Here is a 19,712-nt window from a genome sequence, read left to right as displayed (position 1 = left end):
TCAAACTAGTTTTGTGACACACTTTAATTGAGGATTCAATGTTGGGTCGGAAAAACTGCTTTCAAGCAGGGCTTTTTCCATAGACCGATTATGTGCTCCACCAATTCTAAGCCCTCTGTTTGCCACAGAATTCGTTTTTTTTTCCCACAAGTCATTCCTGAGAATTCAATAGAAACTGAAATGGATCCTTTTTTAATGCCATATGCTAATAAAAGCTTATCGTAATCAAATCTGCGGGTGGCAAATAATGAAACTCCTCACTGGCAATGTATAGTATACATATCACACTCTCAAAAAATTCCACATGAAAAGGTAAGGCAACTCGCAATTTATATCAAGATTTTTTCCACGTGAAAGGCTGACTGAATATCGCTTTATCTCGGGCGTCTAGCGGGAGAATAAAAAAGTCTTTCAGATGAATTTGTGTAAATCCAAGAGGCTTCTCGCTGTATAAGTTTGTAAAACTAAGTGCATGCTACAGAGAAACTCTTCTTCACATCATGAAAATGCCATCCAGTGTGTGATACGGATGGGTGTGCGGTTAAAGTTGTGACTCGTAACCTGCCACTTTGTGCGAGTCTCTCCCTCTAGGAGAGACTGAAAGAGTAAACAAAATCACATCAAACACACATCACACATCCATCTCAAACTAGTTTGGACGAGGAAGTAAAACTTTATCTGAAGTAGTAGCAATGCCAGGAACCTATCAAATCCACAGAAGAAGCATTAATGAAACTGTTTTTGGGCATCTTGGCTGCACCCTGGAAATGTTTGAGACTTGGGCAAAGTGACGGTGTACAAGGGGACTCTGGCTGTGAGGATGGGGGAGACTTCTTCTAAGCAGCTTTCCCATGTTTGGGGGGTAGAGGGCTAATCCTCTGTCAGGGATGGGGAACTGCTCTCTTCACAGTACAGGCCGTGGGAGTCTTCTCCCCTCCCTCCACCCTGCTGACACTCACCCGCAGGCTGGCATTTTCTTAATGCCGTATCAGTTTCAACAAGCGGAAATAAAGTTAAACTGTCTCAAGGCATCCGTTTGTCTCACTTTCAGAAATCCCCTGAGAGACGACTGTAATTCTCCTCACTTGTTTTAGCTTTTTTTTAAAAGCCAGGCGTATAAAAAAGGGCCAGAGCACGAAGGTGTCTGTTACCAGTATTTATCTGACATTTCTGCCATTTCTCAATTCACAAGGAATCAAAACAAAAAGTCCAGCAGTTTTAGAAAGGGAAAAAGAAAGTGCAACATTAAAAATCCAGCATAATATCATACTGCTTGAATTGTTTCCAAAGACACAACAGCTGAGACTAAGCGCAGCGCGGCACCTGTGGGATGATGGACATTTTCTGGCGCAGGCTGTGCAGACCGATCTCAGAAGTCAGAAAACCATCGATCATTATTCTTCCCTCAGGTTCTGCCAGCCGGAACAAGGCAGAGATCAGGGAGCTTTTACCAGCACCGGTGCGTCCAACGATGCCAACCTACAGAGGAGAGATGAGAATTTGTTTGATTTCACGAAAATAAAATCACTGAAAAACACAAAATATAGACATGCTTCTTTAACTTTTTGGACAGTTTTTGTCCAGAAAATGGAGACAATACCTGATTTTTAACAGTTTTTTTTGGTGCAAAACTAAAAACACATGCGGTGAAACAAACTTGATTTCACATTTATATATATATATATATATATATATATATATATATATATATGAACTGTATCATTTTGTGTTGGAACTTTTGCATGTTTATGATTCAAAGCAGCTTTTTTAAAGTGTGCTATATTCTATAAAAGTTCTCATTTCATAGTCCAATATTTCTACGCCTTGTACATGCCAATATCTGTGGGTCGGAAATTTGTAGTTACTCTTTATAACTCTAGTTCTGTGAAGAAAGGAGAGTCATTAAACAAGGCTTCATAGGCTTTAATGGCTGAAGCAGCCATCTTTTTGTATAACTAATGTGCTGTTTTCTAAGTTTTCAAAGTTTTAGAAGGTTTAGTAGTAAAAGCATGTTAATCCACCTTATTTTAGCACATTAGCATGCTAACATATGCCAAGTAACACTGTACACAAAGTAGCCTACAGTTAAGCGAGATGGTGTTTTGAGCTAAATGCTAATGTCAGCATGTTAACATGCTCAAAATGACAACTTTACCAGGTTTTTCATGTAAGCATGCTAACATTTGCTAATTAGCATTACACACAAAGGTACAGCAGAGCTAGATGGGAAGGTCATTAGTTTCACACGTGTTTGGTGATAAATGAAGCATTAATTCAATTAAAATGTTGACCTTATGATGGTGGTCGATGAAAAGTGCAAACTGACATTACTGTGGTATGAATTAATTAAAGTAATTAAACAAGGCTCTGCATGCTTTATTAGCCTAACCACCCATCTTTTTGTATCTGTGCATTTCATGTACAAAATCTGCGAGTATTATTAAGTGTTGTGCAGTTTTCTTTAGTATCTGAGAAACCTTCAAATTCCTAGATCTGCTCTTCAAACAGGACTTTCTAGATTGTATTTCTTGTCCCGTTGTTGGCTGAAGCAACACGTCCCCACCACACCCCACCAACAGAGCCCCTTGCACTAGTTCAGTGCAAGGCCGAATTCGGTCCCAGTGCCCACTAAGTATTTGCTGATAAATGTGGTATTATTTGACACAATGATGGTGGCAGATGAAAAGAGGAAGCTGACATTACTGTGGTTTTGATATTGGCTATTGGTCTCTCATCAGCAGAGAGAGCCAAAGAGGACCGACACAGAAAAATGACCAGTTTGGACAAAAATGCTCACAGTATTTTTTGGCTGAATGCTGAACGCACTCCACCGCATGCAACCTGGAACTAAATGGAAATGGTGTGGCGCCATGAGGCAAATCATTACTTGTTCCAGTGAACTGGGCTGCTGGTGCCACACACTGCTGCCTGCCAACACATAGGCTTGTTATATGCCATTACACAGCCAATGGGCAACCTTTTGTTTAGCCAGGGGTTTACCAACAATGCTGCTTGTATAACAAAGAACTGCTGTGTGTGCCTCACGACATGCCAACACACAGAGAGGATGCAACAATGTCGTTTTTTCCTCCCTATTTGCCTGTTTAGGTGCAGGGTGGAAAGGAATAGCATAAGGATCTTAATAAACTATACATATTATTAGACATACAGGACCTCTGCTTCTTAGGATCTAGACATATTCACTCCACTCAAGACGCAGCTTTGGTGAGAATGTTTAGATGTTTATGAACAAAGGTTTTCACCTTTTGAATGTTTTCAATGAAGAAGTAGCAGAAAGCACCGTTGCAAGCACAGACTCACAGATGGAGCTGTTGAACAGGAGCAACACAAAACAGGTCATCTGTTCTCAGCAGAAGTCACCTCAACAAATTGTTACTGTATTCAATACGTTTTCACTCTATTCAGAAGTTTTATCGCCTGGCGATAAAGCTCTTTGTGTGAGTGTTATGCTGCTTCAACAAGTCAAAATGTCAAACGTGAATGAGAGCCCACCATTCCACATTTTGTACAAAGTACAATAACATAATGTTTGACAATTGTTCATGTCTTAACAACAAAATTGGCTCTTTTGTAGGCACCTTTCTGAACGATCTATGTGGGAATTTCAAAAACGACCTGTACACGTGTTTTCGAAATTAAATCTAACCAAAAGCACCTACTTGGTAAGGGTTAGGTGAAGACTGTTTTGTGTTTTAGGAGACAGTAGAAGAGGCGATGCATTTAAAGCTCAAAAAAAAAAAAAAGGAAAGATACCCTGTCTAGTGCTTCTCTCCTGGGTGTCAACTAGTGCAGCGCAAACTGCAGTAGACCAAAGCAGGTTTGGTAGTTTGGTCATAATATTAAGTTACTTGAACAAAAGACTGACTATGGTTGTTTTTCATTGATTAAGATGATCATGGAAATTTACCCCTGATCCAGTCACCTCTCTCCCTCTCCTTCCTGCCCTCCTTCTTTCTTTCTTCTATTCTATGATACATCACTTCCTTGTTTTTGATCAATAGGCTTGTACATTGATAGAGAGCCACCTTCCCACTCAACTTCTTAGTGCAATACAATCAAGATGTGTAAGTTACTGATGACAATGACCCTGATAAAGACCTATGTTAGTCGCAACACGTAAACCAAAGGCATTTTCATTTTGCACAAATTCTACAGTGGATTGGTTTTGAAGGAGGCTTCATTACAGCATCATCTGGTAGTGTTTTCACCTTGTGAGTCTGTGTGTGTGTGTCATTGTAGCAAAAATAATGTCCTTGAGACACTTTTTTGTAGCGGTAGCTAACAAAGAAGTGATTTTTAGTAGTTTGACAGGTGTTTATGTCTGTCTGCCCGTCTGTTTGTGGACATATTTTTGTCAGTGTGATAGCATCTCAACTGTGTGAGAAACAGTCACGAAACTTTTCAGCTGTGTGGTTGAGATCAAAATGAAGGCTCAGTTCAAAGATGGGTGTGGTCCGAACAAGTGGGTTGAAATTAGGGCGGTGGCCTCGTCACACTTTACCCCCCTGGCCCACTTTCGTTTTGATGCAGTCAGGAAACTTTTCATGTATGTAGCTGACATCAAAATGGAGGCCAAGTTTGGGTGTGGTCTGCCCCTGAGTACTGAGTACTCATGTAATAATGTAGTAATGACTACTGAGTACTCATGGGTCTGAATGTCAACATGTCGATGGCCATTGTGGCCGATGTGATCCCAGTGCAAGATGGTCTCTAGTATTTTTTATCAAGGATATATTGCACACATGCAATGAGGCCTTCACCAAATGAAATGTAAGAAAAAGAAGCTCATTACATGTTACCTTTCCATCTTAATTCAGATGAAAAACACTTAAACTCAAAGTTAATCTCAGAAAACGTTCCTTGCAGTTCCAGTTTTGTTAAAGCGAAATGACATGTGAAAGTGCATCACTGATCCTGATTTTCTGCATCTTAGAGAGGAGGAATATTCCCTTTCTCAGCAATGTCCCTCTTAACAATAAAAGGTCAACGGTGGTGTTGTAGTGGATCCTGTTTTATTATGTGCTTATGTTACAGTATGTGACTGTAGCGAGGGGCCAGACTGAATGGATCTTGTACTGTAGGTGGTAGGTGCAGGCTTCCTTGTGAAAGGGTGTCAGGGGAACTGTCAATATACACAAAGCCTTTCACCCCCCACGGCATGTGGCAGAGATCCTTCCCATGGGCTGTCAGAGCCAGGGCCTCTACACTTATCAACCCATCCATTGTGAAATCAGCCGCCCTGGCCAACCATAGCCATGCAAAATACACCCCCTGCATTAAACACAATTTCAATCATCCTCAACCATCTCCCTCTGCCTCACCCCCTCTCTCCTCCCTCGCCCCTCTCCCTCGGCCTCTCCTCTCTCTTATAGTGAATAAACAGTTGTCACCGTCAGGTAGCTCAAAATGCAAATTGGGTACAAATGGATCCACTTGAACAGTCTTAATTACATGATATGTATTCCATGAATCACAAATGGTATAGTCCTGAAGATTCAGCCGCACAATATGGTGTCCCTTTAATAATTGATTCGAAAATAATGCCACATAAAAAAGAATCACATCACACCTTCTACGCTAGCTGCATATCAACCCAAGTCATGGGCTGTGCACACCAGTGAGCATGCACAGGTGGGAATAAAGACAAGAACCTTTTCTCTGGATGTGAAGACGACAGTGAGGTTCTTCAGGACCAGAGGCTCACTAGCGCTGTAGGAGAAGTTGACTCTGTCGAAGGTGATGGAGCCTGCCTTGGGCCAATCGTGCGGAGGCTGTTTGTCCGTCTGCCAGGGTGCTTCACTCTCCAGCTCTGCATACTCAACCACTCGCTCCACTGATGTCATCTACAAAAAATAAGGCAATTTCTTCATGGAACATATAGAGGTACAGTATATAATACTAATGTCTGGAAATGTTGCTCCTTTGATCGATTGAGGACTTCTGCTTCAATACATTTGAACAAAGAACAGTAAACATGACAACTAGTATTTCTGATTTTACCATCTGAAACAGAATCATATTTAACCAGAGGAGTAAAGGAGTATTCCAACAATTGAGTATTGTACCTCTAGAAGATTCTACATTTCCCGTAACTAGGTGTGTAAAAATTCTCTCAATCTGCGGTTCAGTTCAAAACTTGATTTGTGGGCCACAGTTTGGTTCATACTTATGTTGTTGTTGTTGTTATTGTTTTTATTAAATCAACTACAATTTAGAATATCAAGACCATTAAAAGAACATGATGAAGGTAGATTAACTTTATAAACTGACTTCACATAAATTCACCTAGTAAACATAAATCAACATTTCTCTTGAGAGCAGTGGACATATTAAGTAAGTGTAGCAAAAGGTCTTGAAAAGTTGGATGGGATGTGTTGCATTCATGCAACAATTATAATTTACGAGCGCCCCCTGAATGCATCATGTGGAGCGCAGTCAGTCAACAGGACACAACTCGAGTTTTAGAGATGAAAAAGGAGTCTAGTTTGAGGGGAAATGAATTTTTTCGGGGACAGGACTGATGATAAACAGTCCGAGTTTTCTGACACGTCAGTGCGAGGCAGGTTGTGAAAGCAAAAGAGATAAAGTTCTGACGCAGCAATGGTCGTTTGTATTGCAGCTTAAGTCTCGGTTTCTGAATCGTTAAACCCCTTACACATAATGCAACTCAATTGTGTGTTTCCTTAGACCCTACCTGCCTCCTAAATGCCCACTTGTCTCAAACTAAGCACCTCCAGTGTGTAACATTGGCGTACTGTTCAAATTTTTAAGCTCAAGCTAAAATAACAACCCTCTATAAAAATGATTGAAACTGAATGAAAATTTGAGAATGAATGTGTTTAGTAAAGTTCAGTCGAATAATAAACCGCAGCTGCGTGTTTAAATGTAAATGTTCTCACCATGTTCTCGATCTCTGCACTCTGTCTGACGCCCCACTGGAACATCCCTGTAAGCGTCATAGCATAAGACAGAGCCAGACCGACTGCACCTGGTTCCAGTCCTGTGACATTAGAATAGAAGTAAACACACATTCATGAGTTTATCATCATGGTTTCACTAATGCTGTCTGACATGTCAACAATGTGTCACGTGTTTCATTCACACAGTACCATCCCTGAGGTAAAGGCAGCCAAAAGCAGTGATGGTGACAAAAATGGAGCAAATGCCATCAAGACGTACAGCAAACCAGCGAGAAGTGGTCAGGAATAAGAACCAGGCCTCTGTTAACGAACCAATAGATTAGGTCATACACGTGATCTCTACCGCCTGAAAATAACTGAAACTAACAACATTACTCTGAATGGCTCCTTAGCTGAAATATCTCTTTATTCTTACCTGAGTGGAGATCTTGATAGTCATCGAACATTTGCTGAAACCTCTGCTGAACCTTGAAGGCACGGATGGTGCTCAGGCCTTGGAGAGAGGACGAAAGGTGGGAGAATACAGGACTCCGAGCTGAAAGAAACATATATATATATTTTTATATATACACCACATCTGCTTCTGTCTGAACAGACAAGTGTGAAAAACTCTCCATCCATTGAACATTCCCAACCGTGACACATTCCTTACTCTATACTGAGGACAGATTTTAAGTGTTTTTGTCACGGATTGACCAGAACAGAGGACGGAGAAGAAGTATCTGCAACACCTCAACACAATCTTGTTATTATGCTTTGTGTTTTAATCCCTAGTTTTCGTTTTTCATGTCGGCGCTTGTTTTTGATTCTGCCTGTCGACACTGTCAGTCTGTTTTTCAAGTACTTACTGATTCGTAAAGTCAAGTTACTTTTATTTTGTACATCCGCCTCCAACCTTTTCAAGTAAAGACCTTGTGATTTTGACTGTTGTCTACTGTCTCCTGAGTATGGGTGCAGCTTTTTCCATTTGAAGAAAAACATCATAATTTTAAACACATTTTTTCTCTAAACATGGTTTCAGATGAGAATCTGAAGAGAAATTATTTAGTCCAGTATTTACACCCAAAAAAAAACACAATACCATTATGATCTAAAGGAATTCAATGAATGTGGTGTTTTTGTGTCACTAAAAGTTTTTCTTCATTCTAGTCGGTTATTTTTTTCTTTTCTTTTGATTGACTGTTTTGTTTGTTTGTTTTTTTCGTTTGTTTTTTCTAGTCATGACAAAGATTATGATATAGATACCATCTTCACATTGTGGTCATTTTACTCTGACCTCAGGTGCAGGCTGGGAAGCTCAAATGTTGAACTGCTGTGTTTACATTTAACTGCTTCCGAACTGATCAGCAACTGAAAGGACATAAATTTGATTACACTTTACTTACCATTAGACAGCAGCTAACATTAGCATTCAACCATTTCCCTGCTAACTAGCTACCATTACTGTACCATTCCAAGATGTGCACTAATATTTCAGAATTAAATTAAATCTTTCCTATTGTATCGTGTAACACCATCAAAATGTAATGTTAGCTATGAAGTGGTCGAATGCTAACGTTAGCTGCCGTCTAATGGGAAGTAATGATTTCCTTAAATATGTTGTTTTAAATTGTCACTGTCCATTGTCTTTTAAAGCACTGGAATGATAATGACTTGTTAGATGCTCTACATTTATACGACCTGTGACCTGGAAAACAGCGGTGACACATAAGCTTCCCACCCTGTGTGTGTGATGTCAGAGGAAAATGGCCACTGTGTGAATCTGGCCTATGAAAGCTTGATTGACAGGCTATTTAACCAACAGACATACATAGCAAGCAGGACCCAGCTACTGACAGGCAAGGCTATAATAAACTGAGGAACATATACTCGAGTGATATGGAACCAAGGTAAAAATACATGAATGGATATGAAATCTTCTTCACAATGATGCCAAACAGTTTAGATTTAGGGAGAGCTTGCGATTGAGTGGCCTTTTGTTTCTATTTGTTGGGCTTACAAAAGCAAAGACAAAACCTAAATGTTTCCTCTGAGCTTTTTAATAGAACTTTTGTTCTTTAAGATGATGGAACCTGTTGGTCAATGTGCATTCGGGCTGTCAGCCCAGAATAAAATACATGAACTAAAGCCTGCAATGGCCCAGTCATGCCCACTTGGCATTTTTCCCATTGTATGTGATGTCATGAACTCCCGTCTCTTGAGGAAACTGCGTGTGGCCGAGCCATAGGCCACCGCCACCTTTAGCCTTTATGCTAATGACCATGGCTTCCTTCAATGGTCTATTAGCATTCCTGTGGTCTGCTTTTGTCTCTTTCCACAAATGGACATGCCCACCCCACCACCACCACCACAAAAAAAAATTTACTGGTAGACTCAAGTCGCTTGATGTCCCTGGAGGTCTGCAGGAAGTAATATCGCAGGACCAGGAAGACAGCAAGAAGGGGAACAACGGGAATGAGGATCCAGGGGATGATGATGGCAGCCACTGCGATCACTCCAATGACTTGGAGAAGTACCTGGGACAGAAGGAGAAATATGAGCACAGAGTCAAAGCTCCAGTGCTGCTGTGTGAGCTACCACCGGGGGCAGCGAGGCCCATTTCTTCAGGCTAAACAAGAGAAACTCTTTCAGCTGTGTTTGTGTGAGACCATCACGGACATACTGTAAGGTAACAGCAGGTTGTGGGACAGGGGTTATGTGACTCACAGTGTGAAAGGAAAACGATCACAGCGCTAATTCTCACTTAGTAGCAGGTGAGAATTTACCACTTGGCCACTGCAGCTCATATCCCCGGCTCTCCTGGGCTTTCCCTTCAACACTTCTGGCCCGTAAGCCTCCCTGGCAGAGCAGACGGCCAACAGGCATGGCCGCAGTGACTGGCAGAGGGCTCTGGGAACCACACTGTGGGTGTCTGATACATCACACTCAAACCACACAGCCCTCAACAACACAGTGACTCATCACCCGTGTTAATGGCTCTGTGACACATCGAGACCAGGATACCAGAGCTGCCTCAACAGGATTGGAGGCAGTGAGTCTGATGACACCTGCACTGTGTTTAGAAAACTTAAGTTGACATCTGATAAAGTATTGTCATTATTAATATTATTATTATTATCATTCTTTTACCGTAGCCCATCCGTGTGTTGTGGTAATGATCAAGTACTCAAATACATTTCTGAGGTACCACTTTGAAGTACTCAAGTATTTTCGTTTAATGCAATTTTATACTTCTACTTTATAAATATCAAATATTGGGTTTTTTCAGCCCGTTACATTTATATGACTTCTATAATGACATATTATATACCCTATAAAATATAGACTAAACTTCCAAATAAGTATTAGCTCCACCTGACCAACTACAACATTAAAATGTTTACTCTTTAGACTTTTTGATGGCTTATTTTAAAAGATATGGCCAGAATTTTAACTTTGATGACAGACGGTGAAGAAACAACAATGTTGGCGCTAGCTGGTTAGCATGCTACCATCAGTAAAAACCTCTGCAACACAATACGTAGATGTATTTTGCACAACATCAACACTTCACACTCTTTTAGAAATGTAAGTCCCTTTTTTATTTTTTGTTAAAATTATGGCCATATTGTACAAATTGGCCCTTTAGAAGTCTGAGGTTCACAAAAACAGAAAAAGTTTATTTAGCAGACTTTTTCTTTCCTACACCAGTAGTCACCTCATGACCCCTTATATTTATCTAACGACTCTTTAAGGGGACCCCTTAGATTGGGAACCTTTGGACTATAATACCTGACATTATATAAAGTAACAATATATCTATCTATATATAAATCTAATTGTAATATATCACCGGGCCCATTTTTGTGCAGAACGAGTACCTTTTCTCTTTACTTCTAAACTTTCACTTCAGTATTGTTCTGAACGAAGGACCTGTAAGTGTGTTCACCTCACAATATTGATACTTTTACTTCAGCAAATGAACTGATTACTTCACTTCTACTAGTGAATATGCGAGAGACCATTTCTTCTCAACTGAAAAGGTATACTGTGTTACATATTTCATATTCGATTGATAGATGATAAAATTGAAACCTCACACCCTGAAATTAGACACATCCTCCTAAGAGCTGAATCCTAAGACGTGGAGATTAGGATCGTACTGCTACCTTCAGTGGTCTCAGACTAGCCCAGAGAGATGAAAATTTAATTTAGCGCCTTAATTACGGATGTTATCTTCCACTTAAGCACACATTTAAGCATGATCACTTTCAGTGTAGTTTTATGATGAAAAGCTACTCAATTCCATTTGCAGTCCCGATAAGAGGGTATTACTAGTCTAACCATTGCTGTAGTGGAGCCCACACAATCAAACAGTGAGTGGAAGCTACTGAGCACAACTGATCCCAAGAATTTCACAGTACATAAGTTTCAATCTTAGCCTTGATGGAAGGCTACCAGACTGCAAAGTGAGATGGAGGCACATGAGCCATTACTGCGTGTTATCCAGCCTCCCCTAGAGGGGATCAAATATTAACTGAACAAATGTCTTATCATATATACTGTTTCTCTTTCTGATTGGTGACACTGCTCATTCATGTTTGCTGATTGGCTCATTTAAAATTCTAATTGGGCCCATTTCAGCCGAAGGTCCGAGGACAGGCTTATCTGACACTGTGGAGGGGTCATCTGAGGAGATGCAGGAGGAACAGGAACCATTAGATAGGAGTTTTGCCTCCTCCTGCTCCCCAGGGCCCGCAGTCGCCAAGGCCCCCCGTTTGATGTGATCCATTTGCGTGGTCTGGCGCTTATCGTGTCAGCATCGGGAACACCGTGGCCCCCACCCACACTACACACAGATGAGTCAGATAAGGGATCCTACGAGCGTACACCTCACCCCCTCGGACCACATTCATATCTCCCATGAAACCACACAGGAACAGAAAACTCCCAAAGCCACATCCCGCTGCACATAAAAGTGGATAAAAGGATGAAAGGTTTTGTATACAAACAGTTTAAATAAAGAATTACCACTAATTGCTCTTTAGCAAGAAAAGAAAGCTACCGCACGCATGCGATTCAGTCATTCAAGCAAACTGGGCGCACTGCTGCGTCCAAAGACCATTGAGATCTCCGCTGACCCTAATTGCTTTATTTTCTCAATGATTCTATCAGCTCTTTGATGTCCAAATAAATGTAGAAAATTGAAGTTAATTGCTATATTTGTGTTCGGCAATGATAGCGATTGTTGTTCCGCAGCAGAAAATAAACACTTGCCTTTAATTAAACATCCCCCCGGACATGAGGAATCAGTAGGCTTTTTACAACTCCTTTTTCATCCTCCCTTTATTTACTGACAGTGTGGAATATTTGCCGCTGGGAAAAGAGAAAAAAAAAGTGCAAACAAAACAGGAAACGAGGGGAAAGCGAGGTAAAGAAATTCCTCAAAAGAAAAGTCCTCTGTCATCGCTGGAATTTTTGTTTTTTCTAACTCCACGCTTTTCCGTGACAGAGCGGCACAATAAGTCGCAAGGGTCAGTGGTACTGAAACAAAACAGGGCTGTTCCACTCTGGCTCTGGAACAATTGAGGTGACCCAGTCCTTTCTGCTCCGTCTTTGGGCTTTATTTTAGCATTAAATGCCCAGATGCTGTGGCCTTTTCTTTGGGAGAAACGACTGTGGACACCTCCTTCACATTTTCCCTTTCTGGGCCATTTTCACTTCATAAAGCTGCAGTCAATGTGTTTTGTGTGTGGTGAGGAGGGTCTGACACATACTGTGGTGGTCTCAGTCGCTGTCTACATTGGTGGCTCAAGTAGTCCTAGGATTAGGCCTTTGTGTGCTGTGAAAAGGTAAAAGAAGTCACTTATTTGGGCTCAGTCAAGCTGCTGATTTCCAACCCCATTTTGGAAATAAGAGAAAGGCTTTGAAATGCGGCCTCTCTCTCTCACTCTCTCTGACTCTCTCTCTCTCTCTGCTATAAATCACTTGTGTCCAGAAAATTCATTCATCCAGTCATCGCTCCTTTCTTTCTTTTCTCCTCTTCCTCTTGAAAAACAACACAAAAACACATTTTCAGCAATTCACCGAGACAAAAAAGTCCCTCGCAGAAAGCACAGAATTCATTATCTTCATCGTGTCGACATGAGGCGAGATTCAAGATTAGATTTGTTATGTAAGTTCCCAGGCCTGTGTGTCTGAGTCAGAGCAGCTGAGGTGCCGGACGACAGCATCATGGGAGACCACACATACACACACACACACACACTTGAAGCGTTTGCTGGCCGGTGCTCGCCATCAAATGACAGTGTGTGGTATTGCTGAGTGGCCAAACACACACACACACACACACACACACACACACACACAATGTTGTTCTGTTGTTTTTTGGTTTGTTTTACACTAATTTGACAAATAAGTGAGTAAAACATCTAAATCGTCTCGCCTTGCAGGAGGACAATGGCGCTGTCATAAAAACAATGCTCGGAGGGATTTATGGCACAGCCTATATATTTCCACATAGGGCCGTCTCCTGTGTTTCTCAGGATAACCTGTGTAATGCCTGCAGCCGGTGCATTCTTCACTTCTTCTGTCACCAGCGTGGTAAAGAAGCAGAGAAAGCCAGTGAAATCCCATCCTACAGCGCTCACGGTTACGTCAGCAGTTCTCATATCCCACAAAGCCACTGAAAGGGCCTGACACACAATGTGCCACAATATACAGACACACACAACGATCCACCCGCCAGTGTTTTCCAGACAATAGCCACATCGTTGCTATGTGCTCGTGTGCATCTTCGCTGCTGCATCCTGCGCACATGCACATTGACTCTTTCTCACACGCAGGCAAACTATTTTCTCTCTCTCACCACGTGATTCATTTATGAGTCTGTGTTTATGTATGTTTACGGTGTATGGCATTAACACTGGTGAGAGTCACACTTAAAAGAAAGGTACTGTCAGCTGGTGTCTCAGCTTCAGTGATGTAAAAAGCACTCACAAGTCACACTTGAGTACAAGTAAAGACATCTTGTTAAAATATTACTTTGGTAAAAGTGTCAGTCACCCATCTAAACAGTACTTGAGGAAAAGCCTGAAAACATCTGACATTAGATGTACTTAAGTTTCAAAAGCACAAGTAAAAGTAACTTATACATATATCTGGCTCTGATGCAGCATGTAATCTGTAAAGTAACTAGTAACTAAAGCTATAAAATAAATGTAGTAGAGTGAAAAGTACAATATTTGCCTACAAAATTTTGTGTAGTGGAAGTATAAAGTAGCAGAAAATGGAAAGTGAAACCACCTCTAAATTGTACTTGAGTACTGTACTTGAGTAAATATACATACTTACATCAGTGGAAACTCCACAAAGTTCTTTGTGTAATTGAGATGATTACAAAACACTTATCTTGTATTTTTTTTTTTTTCTTGACGACAGTATAATCATTTTACAGTGTTTTCAACGTGGAAAGTACATTTACTTAAGTATTGTACCGGAACGATTTCAATGTGCTTTACTAAGTATTTCCATTTTATGCAACTTTATGCTTTATGCTTTACTTTTCAGTTTACCTCCCCGCCCAGTGAAAACCACGTATCTCCAGATGTGTTGATGTTGAATGTTTGTGATAAATTGACGGCGTTGTAGCCAAAAATAGCCAAAAGTCACACTTGGATAAAAGTCTTTAAAGTATCTTATGTTAGATGTATTCAAGTATCAAAAATACAAGTGAAGGGGCGCCCATTCACTCAGTTGGTACAGCGGGCGTCCCATGTGCAGAGGCTTTGCCCTCGCTGCAGCGGCCCGGGGTTCGAGTCCAGCCTGGGCCCTTTGCTGTATGCCACCCCCCCTCTCTCTCACCCTGTTTCCTGTCATCTCTCTGAAGCTGTCTCATCAATAAAGCCATACAAAGGCCAAAAAAAATGATAAAAAATTAATAAAAAAGTACAGTACTTGAGTAAATGGACCTAGTTACATTCCATCACTGCTTAGCATACAAACTGAATTTGCATGCACGGTTAAGAAGACCTATGAATGTGGACCCCACAGTTAGTGGTGTGACTTGGTCAAGAGCCTTCACACAGAATCCTCCCCTGAAAGACCCCTGTACTAACCCCGCATTGTCTTGCCCTCCTCCTCTGCCCCCCTCTCTGAAAATAGAGGCAACCCAGGATTTAAAGGTCAAGTCTACACAAAAGCCGACAGTCCCCGAAGCCTGAGGTGTTTTTAATTGACATTTCTGTCATTGTCCCCTGACCATAAAGAGGGGAGAGAAAGAGCCTATTTCCCAATACACTAAATTACTACTAAATGAGACCTGTGAAAAAAATAGGGCTCTGGGGTGTAACCAGGTTCGCCCAGCTTGAGGGAATCCCCTTGTTAGGCGGGTATGGGGGCAGTGCTGAGGGGCTGTGAAGTGCTTACTCCACCATAATGGGGGGGAGGCTCTGGTGCAAATCCCCCAGCACAGAAGCGGCCTCTCCCCATAGAGGGAGATAAACCAGTTAGGGCATTGTTTATGAAGTTTCACTTTATTCCCCACTGACAACCATTTAAACAATGACTATGGGGAAATGTCCCTCCGCGAATGAGCAACAATGGTCGGGATCAGCAGCTTTTCTGCGCAGCTAATACTTTGATAAAAAGAGTGAAAATCGTCCTTCCTGAAAGCATTAAAGGCCACTCCATGAAAGACACCTGCAAACAAGAGCAGAGAGCGGCAATAAACAAAAGTGTTTTGTCCGAAGGACACCACCTTTGTCAGTGAGCACAATCACTTCCCAGTTTGTGCTCCTTCAAAAGCAAAAGCACAAAATATCTAGTCTTAATACGACAGTTCATTCTTCAGTTGTGAAATGCAATCATTGACTTCTACACAGGAGCATGGTCTTGTATTTCACTATAACTAATAACTCATATATGAAGTACAGTGTGCAACAAAGTCTCTTTTCTGTGATGACCTAGTCTACTTTCACTGGTTTAAGTTGGAGCTGAGGGCCTTCTACAAAGTTATTATTTCACTCCGGCCATTATTCACCTTATTATCAAAATGAGGGAAACTATAGCAGACAAAAAGCTTTTGTGCATATGATCTTTTGTGCTTTGAGCATTTAAGATGGCTTTTGTCTACTGTGAGATGGGTATCTGCCACAAACATCACTCAGGCATTGTGGAGGGGGGATTCATTTTCAGCGTGCCTTTGTTCTATTCTTTGGCCCTAACCAAAGAGCCACGCCTGCTCCTCTACCTCGAATTGTGCGGCAAACATTCCCTTCTTTGTGGCGCTAGGTGCATGAGCTGGCTCTTCTCCGCGGGCTTTTCGTGGGAGATGGCTGTCACAGGCGGCAGGGTGGCATTCGGTAACCCAACCTGGTTATACACCAGGGTGGCCGTTGGCTACCAAGGCCTGTAAGACTGTGGAGCATTAGGGGAATTGCGCTGAGAGGGGGCAAGTCGCGCTCTGGATATGTTCCAACTGACCTGTCCCCCTTCCCCCTCTACCACTCCTGCAAACACATCGTACGCCTGCTGCTCACACTTCTTCTTCTCTTTGCCACTCAACGCATCATCCTTGTCGCCCTCCCCTCCTCCTTCCCCGCTGTTTTTCCTCCACATCACACCCATCATCCTGTGGCCTTTATTTCCTCTTTGGTACCTTTCTCTCTCCCAATCACTTGCTTAGTCTCCATACACATTCTCTGAAGATGCCGCTTCTGTTGTGTCACACTGAGGGGGGAGCCACGCCCTCAGCCTATGTGCACACTTTTATTAAATCTGTGCAGGCGCTGGGCTGCGCTGGCGGGTAATCCTACAGTAATTGTTTCCAGATTAGGGGACCCGGACCACAAAGCAGGTTTAGCCAGGCATGAAATGGCCTTCCCTTGCTGCAGCGCCAGCGACCAAACCTGCCGAGGTGAGACTCACCTGGATAAAGTCCACAAACGTCCATGGGAGCAGAGAGTCCAGGTAACCGATGTCCTTCGAAAACCTGTTGAGGATTCTTCCTGGGAAACAACACAAGGGGACAGATTAGATGACATTAGAGTAGATTTAAGATTGAATCACATAATTGACAGCAGAGTTCTGTTTTATTGGTTATAGAGATGTCAAGTGAATCGGAATGATATTGGTAAAAATTAAAGAACACTTTATTTAATGTAGTTTTGGGGAAGACATTTTAATCATTAACTGATTTTTATTATGCCTAAACAACATAAATATACAAACTCCCTTTGTTTTCATGACTGAATAAACTGAATAAACAAACTGACCTTAAAGGATTATTTAAGGAACTGAAGAAGCCTCTTGGATGAAGGTGAAACGTCTTCAAGAAACTGAAATACGTCCAGTTGCCTATGATACAGCACTTAGAGTTACCATGACCTGGATGACTGAGAACCTTCATCAACATGACCTTAAAGAACAACACAGTTTCATACTGTTGTACTGTGTTTATATTTGGCGGACCCCGCCACCTTTTTCTAGCTTCAAACAGTGTTCTTGGGATCTTATTTTCCTCTGAGAACAGCTTGTGAAAAAAATAATATTTCTGAGTTTGTATTATCACCTCATTAATATTGTAAATATTACAATTCTTGGTCTGAATTTCTTCTTCAAAACTACAAAGTACCCGCTAAAAATAGTTAGATATTCTTTATTGACCAGGAAAGGAAAAAGGAGGAAAAAACAGGAAAAATTCAAACTCAGAATTTTAATATTTACAATATTAATGAGGTAATAATACAAACTCAAAAAAAATTTCCATAACTCAATAAACAAGCTGTTCTCAGAGGAAAATAAGGTCCCCAGAACAGTGTTGGAAGCTAGAAAGGTGGCAGGGTCCGCCACATATAAACAAAGTAAAACCGTATGAAATTGTGTTCAGTTATTAAGTTGGTTTAGGCATAAAAATAATCAGTCAATGATGAATGAATGAATGAATGAATTCTGATTAAAATGTCTTCTCCATAACTACATACTGCACCTTTAAGTCTCACTCCACTATTGAGTAACTGTTACCAAAGTCTCCACCAATTTAACAGCAAAGAGCTTATACATTGAGTGTGATATTCGATGATAAACACAGGCCTATCTAGATTAAACAATGAGTCATTATTTGTCTAACATTACATAAAGACTGCCCTACTCTTGGCTGAATACGTGAGGGAACCTTTTGTTTGGAAACAAAAGGGCAACAGAAGCCGCGTACCTGCCCTTTATGTTCTGACTGGCAGTGTCAGTGACGTTAATTGAGTTGCCTCCAATCTGCTCAGGTGTTCATTATTTTTGTCTGGTGCTCTGCAGGTGCTGTGGCAGTCCCTTTATTCTGGCTCCTTTTAGTAACTTTGCTCCCCCTATTCTGATCCCACAGCACATAAGATTACACTCCAGCTGCTTTCACACACTGTTTACTGCAGGGTCAGTGATAGCAAATCCCCACACTACACTACCTAAAGGCAGGCAAGACAGAAAACCTTTCTCTATCTCTGTCCCTGAAGGAAGCCCTCAGACTCTCAGTGGCAGACATAAAGTACCGGAGCGGTGCCAGCGTCGCCACTACTAGAACTGGGCTCGAGTTGAAAGACACGATTGAGTGTGGATCTGCTGTGTGTGCAGTCTAAAGCGTATATTCCCTGTCAAAGCGCCTCCAAAATAGTGTCATAATGTTTCATACTGTGCTTAAGCAACCCATTGTCTCTCACGGTGACACATCACTAAGCAAACAATGATATCTGTCTGAGGAGAATATAAATAAAGCAGCGCTCACATATTTAGGGTACAACCCCTGATAAAGTGAAACTAACTGTGCGAGCATGCAGATGAGTTTATCTAGCCTCGCAGAATCAGCCGTGAAACAGGGTGGGACTTGGTACGGGACCGAGGGAGAGAGGGAACATCTTGGCACAATGTGGCGGTATGGCACTCCGGAGGCGTGGCGGAGCCGTGGCACCACTGACCTAAAAGTTGCCTCCCAGCCTCCCAGTCAGTCCTACGGAGGTGGGCCCTGTAATCACCTCTCTCCACGGCCGTAAGCAGCTTACAGCTTTATCCAAAATGCCGCTCCCGCCTAAAAACATGCATGCAGACGAGGCCGGGCTCCCCATAACAGCCATTGCATAAACCCAGCCAGAGCATTATTCCCCGCAACAACCCAGCAATGCTCCAAATCAGTACTGATTCAAAGTCAAGTGGCGTAAGCATGTTGTACACTTGGAGGCAGACTAATCTTATTCACAGTGTGAGTGCCCCTTTAGCATACAGACATCCCGAGGGGAGGGTTCGAGCGAAGGGGGTAAAGCTGCTACTATGCTTGTGTCGAATATTGCTGCTTTAGTGTGGGAATGGGGGGAGTACTTGTCAAACTGTGTTTGCGGAAGATCCAATAATATTTTATGTAATTTCACTGTCTAAGCCATAGATGACCCAAATTCATGCATATCTGACAAACAATGCCAATAAGAAAAGGATAGGTTTCTCCGGGTTACATCATACCATGGTTGGAGGGTGTTGGAGCAGAGAACATCAGTCAGCTATCAGCTGTTTGACAAGCGGCTCAGTTAACACAGACTTTCAGAGGGGATGAGGTAAAGAGACCCTTCTCCATCCTGCGCAGACTATAGAGGGGATACATTACAGTGATGCAGTTACACAAAGACATTCACTGCATGGAAATGCCTATGAGGTAAGATCGGTGTGGGACAATGGCTTCAATCACTATGGGTGGTTGTCAACAATATCACCTATTGTGTCGAGAGGGGTATAGACGTTTCAGGATATCAGCAGCATTAG

The 19,712-nt window shown here is 41.9% G+C and overlaps 1 protein-coding gene across 2 annotated transcripts in view; it reads right to left on the bottom strand.

Moving 5' to 3' along the window:
- Positions 1 to 19,712, bottom strand: part of LOC311262773 (ATP-binding cassette sub-family C member 4-like) — a 41,871-nt gene that overhangs the window by 8,957 nt on the left and 13,202 nt on the right. For both annotated transcript variants that reach the window (XM_084362480.1, XM_084362481.1), the window contains 7 exons: positions 16,848 to 16,927; positions 9,307 to 9,457; positions 7,357 to 7,476; positions 7,131 to 7,241; positions 6,921 to 7,021; positions 5,673 to 5,864; positions 1,324 to 1,479 (listed from right to left, as the gene is read on the bottom strand). In XM_084362480.1, the coding sequence (XP_084218606.1) occupies positions 1,324 to 1,479; positions 5,673 to 5,864; positions 6,921 to 7,021; positions 7,131 to 7,241; positions 7,357 to 7,476; positions 9,307 to 9,457; positions 16,848 to 16,927 (911 nt within the window). The remainder of the gene's footprint in view (positions 1 to 1,323; positions 1,480 to 5,672; positions 5,865 to 6,920; positions 7,022 to 7,130; positions 7,242 to 7,356; positions 7,477 to 9,306; positions 9,458 to 16,847; positions 16,928 to 19,712) is intronic.

Source organism: Pagrus pagrus (genome assembly GCF_965226575.1).
Source record: "Pagrus pagrus genome assembly, chromosome: 9".
Taxonomy (NCBI): Eukaryota; Metazoa; Chordata; class Actinopteri; order Spariformes; family Sparidae; genus Pagrus; species Pagrus pagrus.
This window is presented reverse-complemented; position numbering and strand designations above follow the sequence as displayed.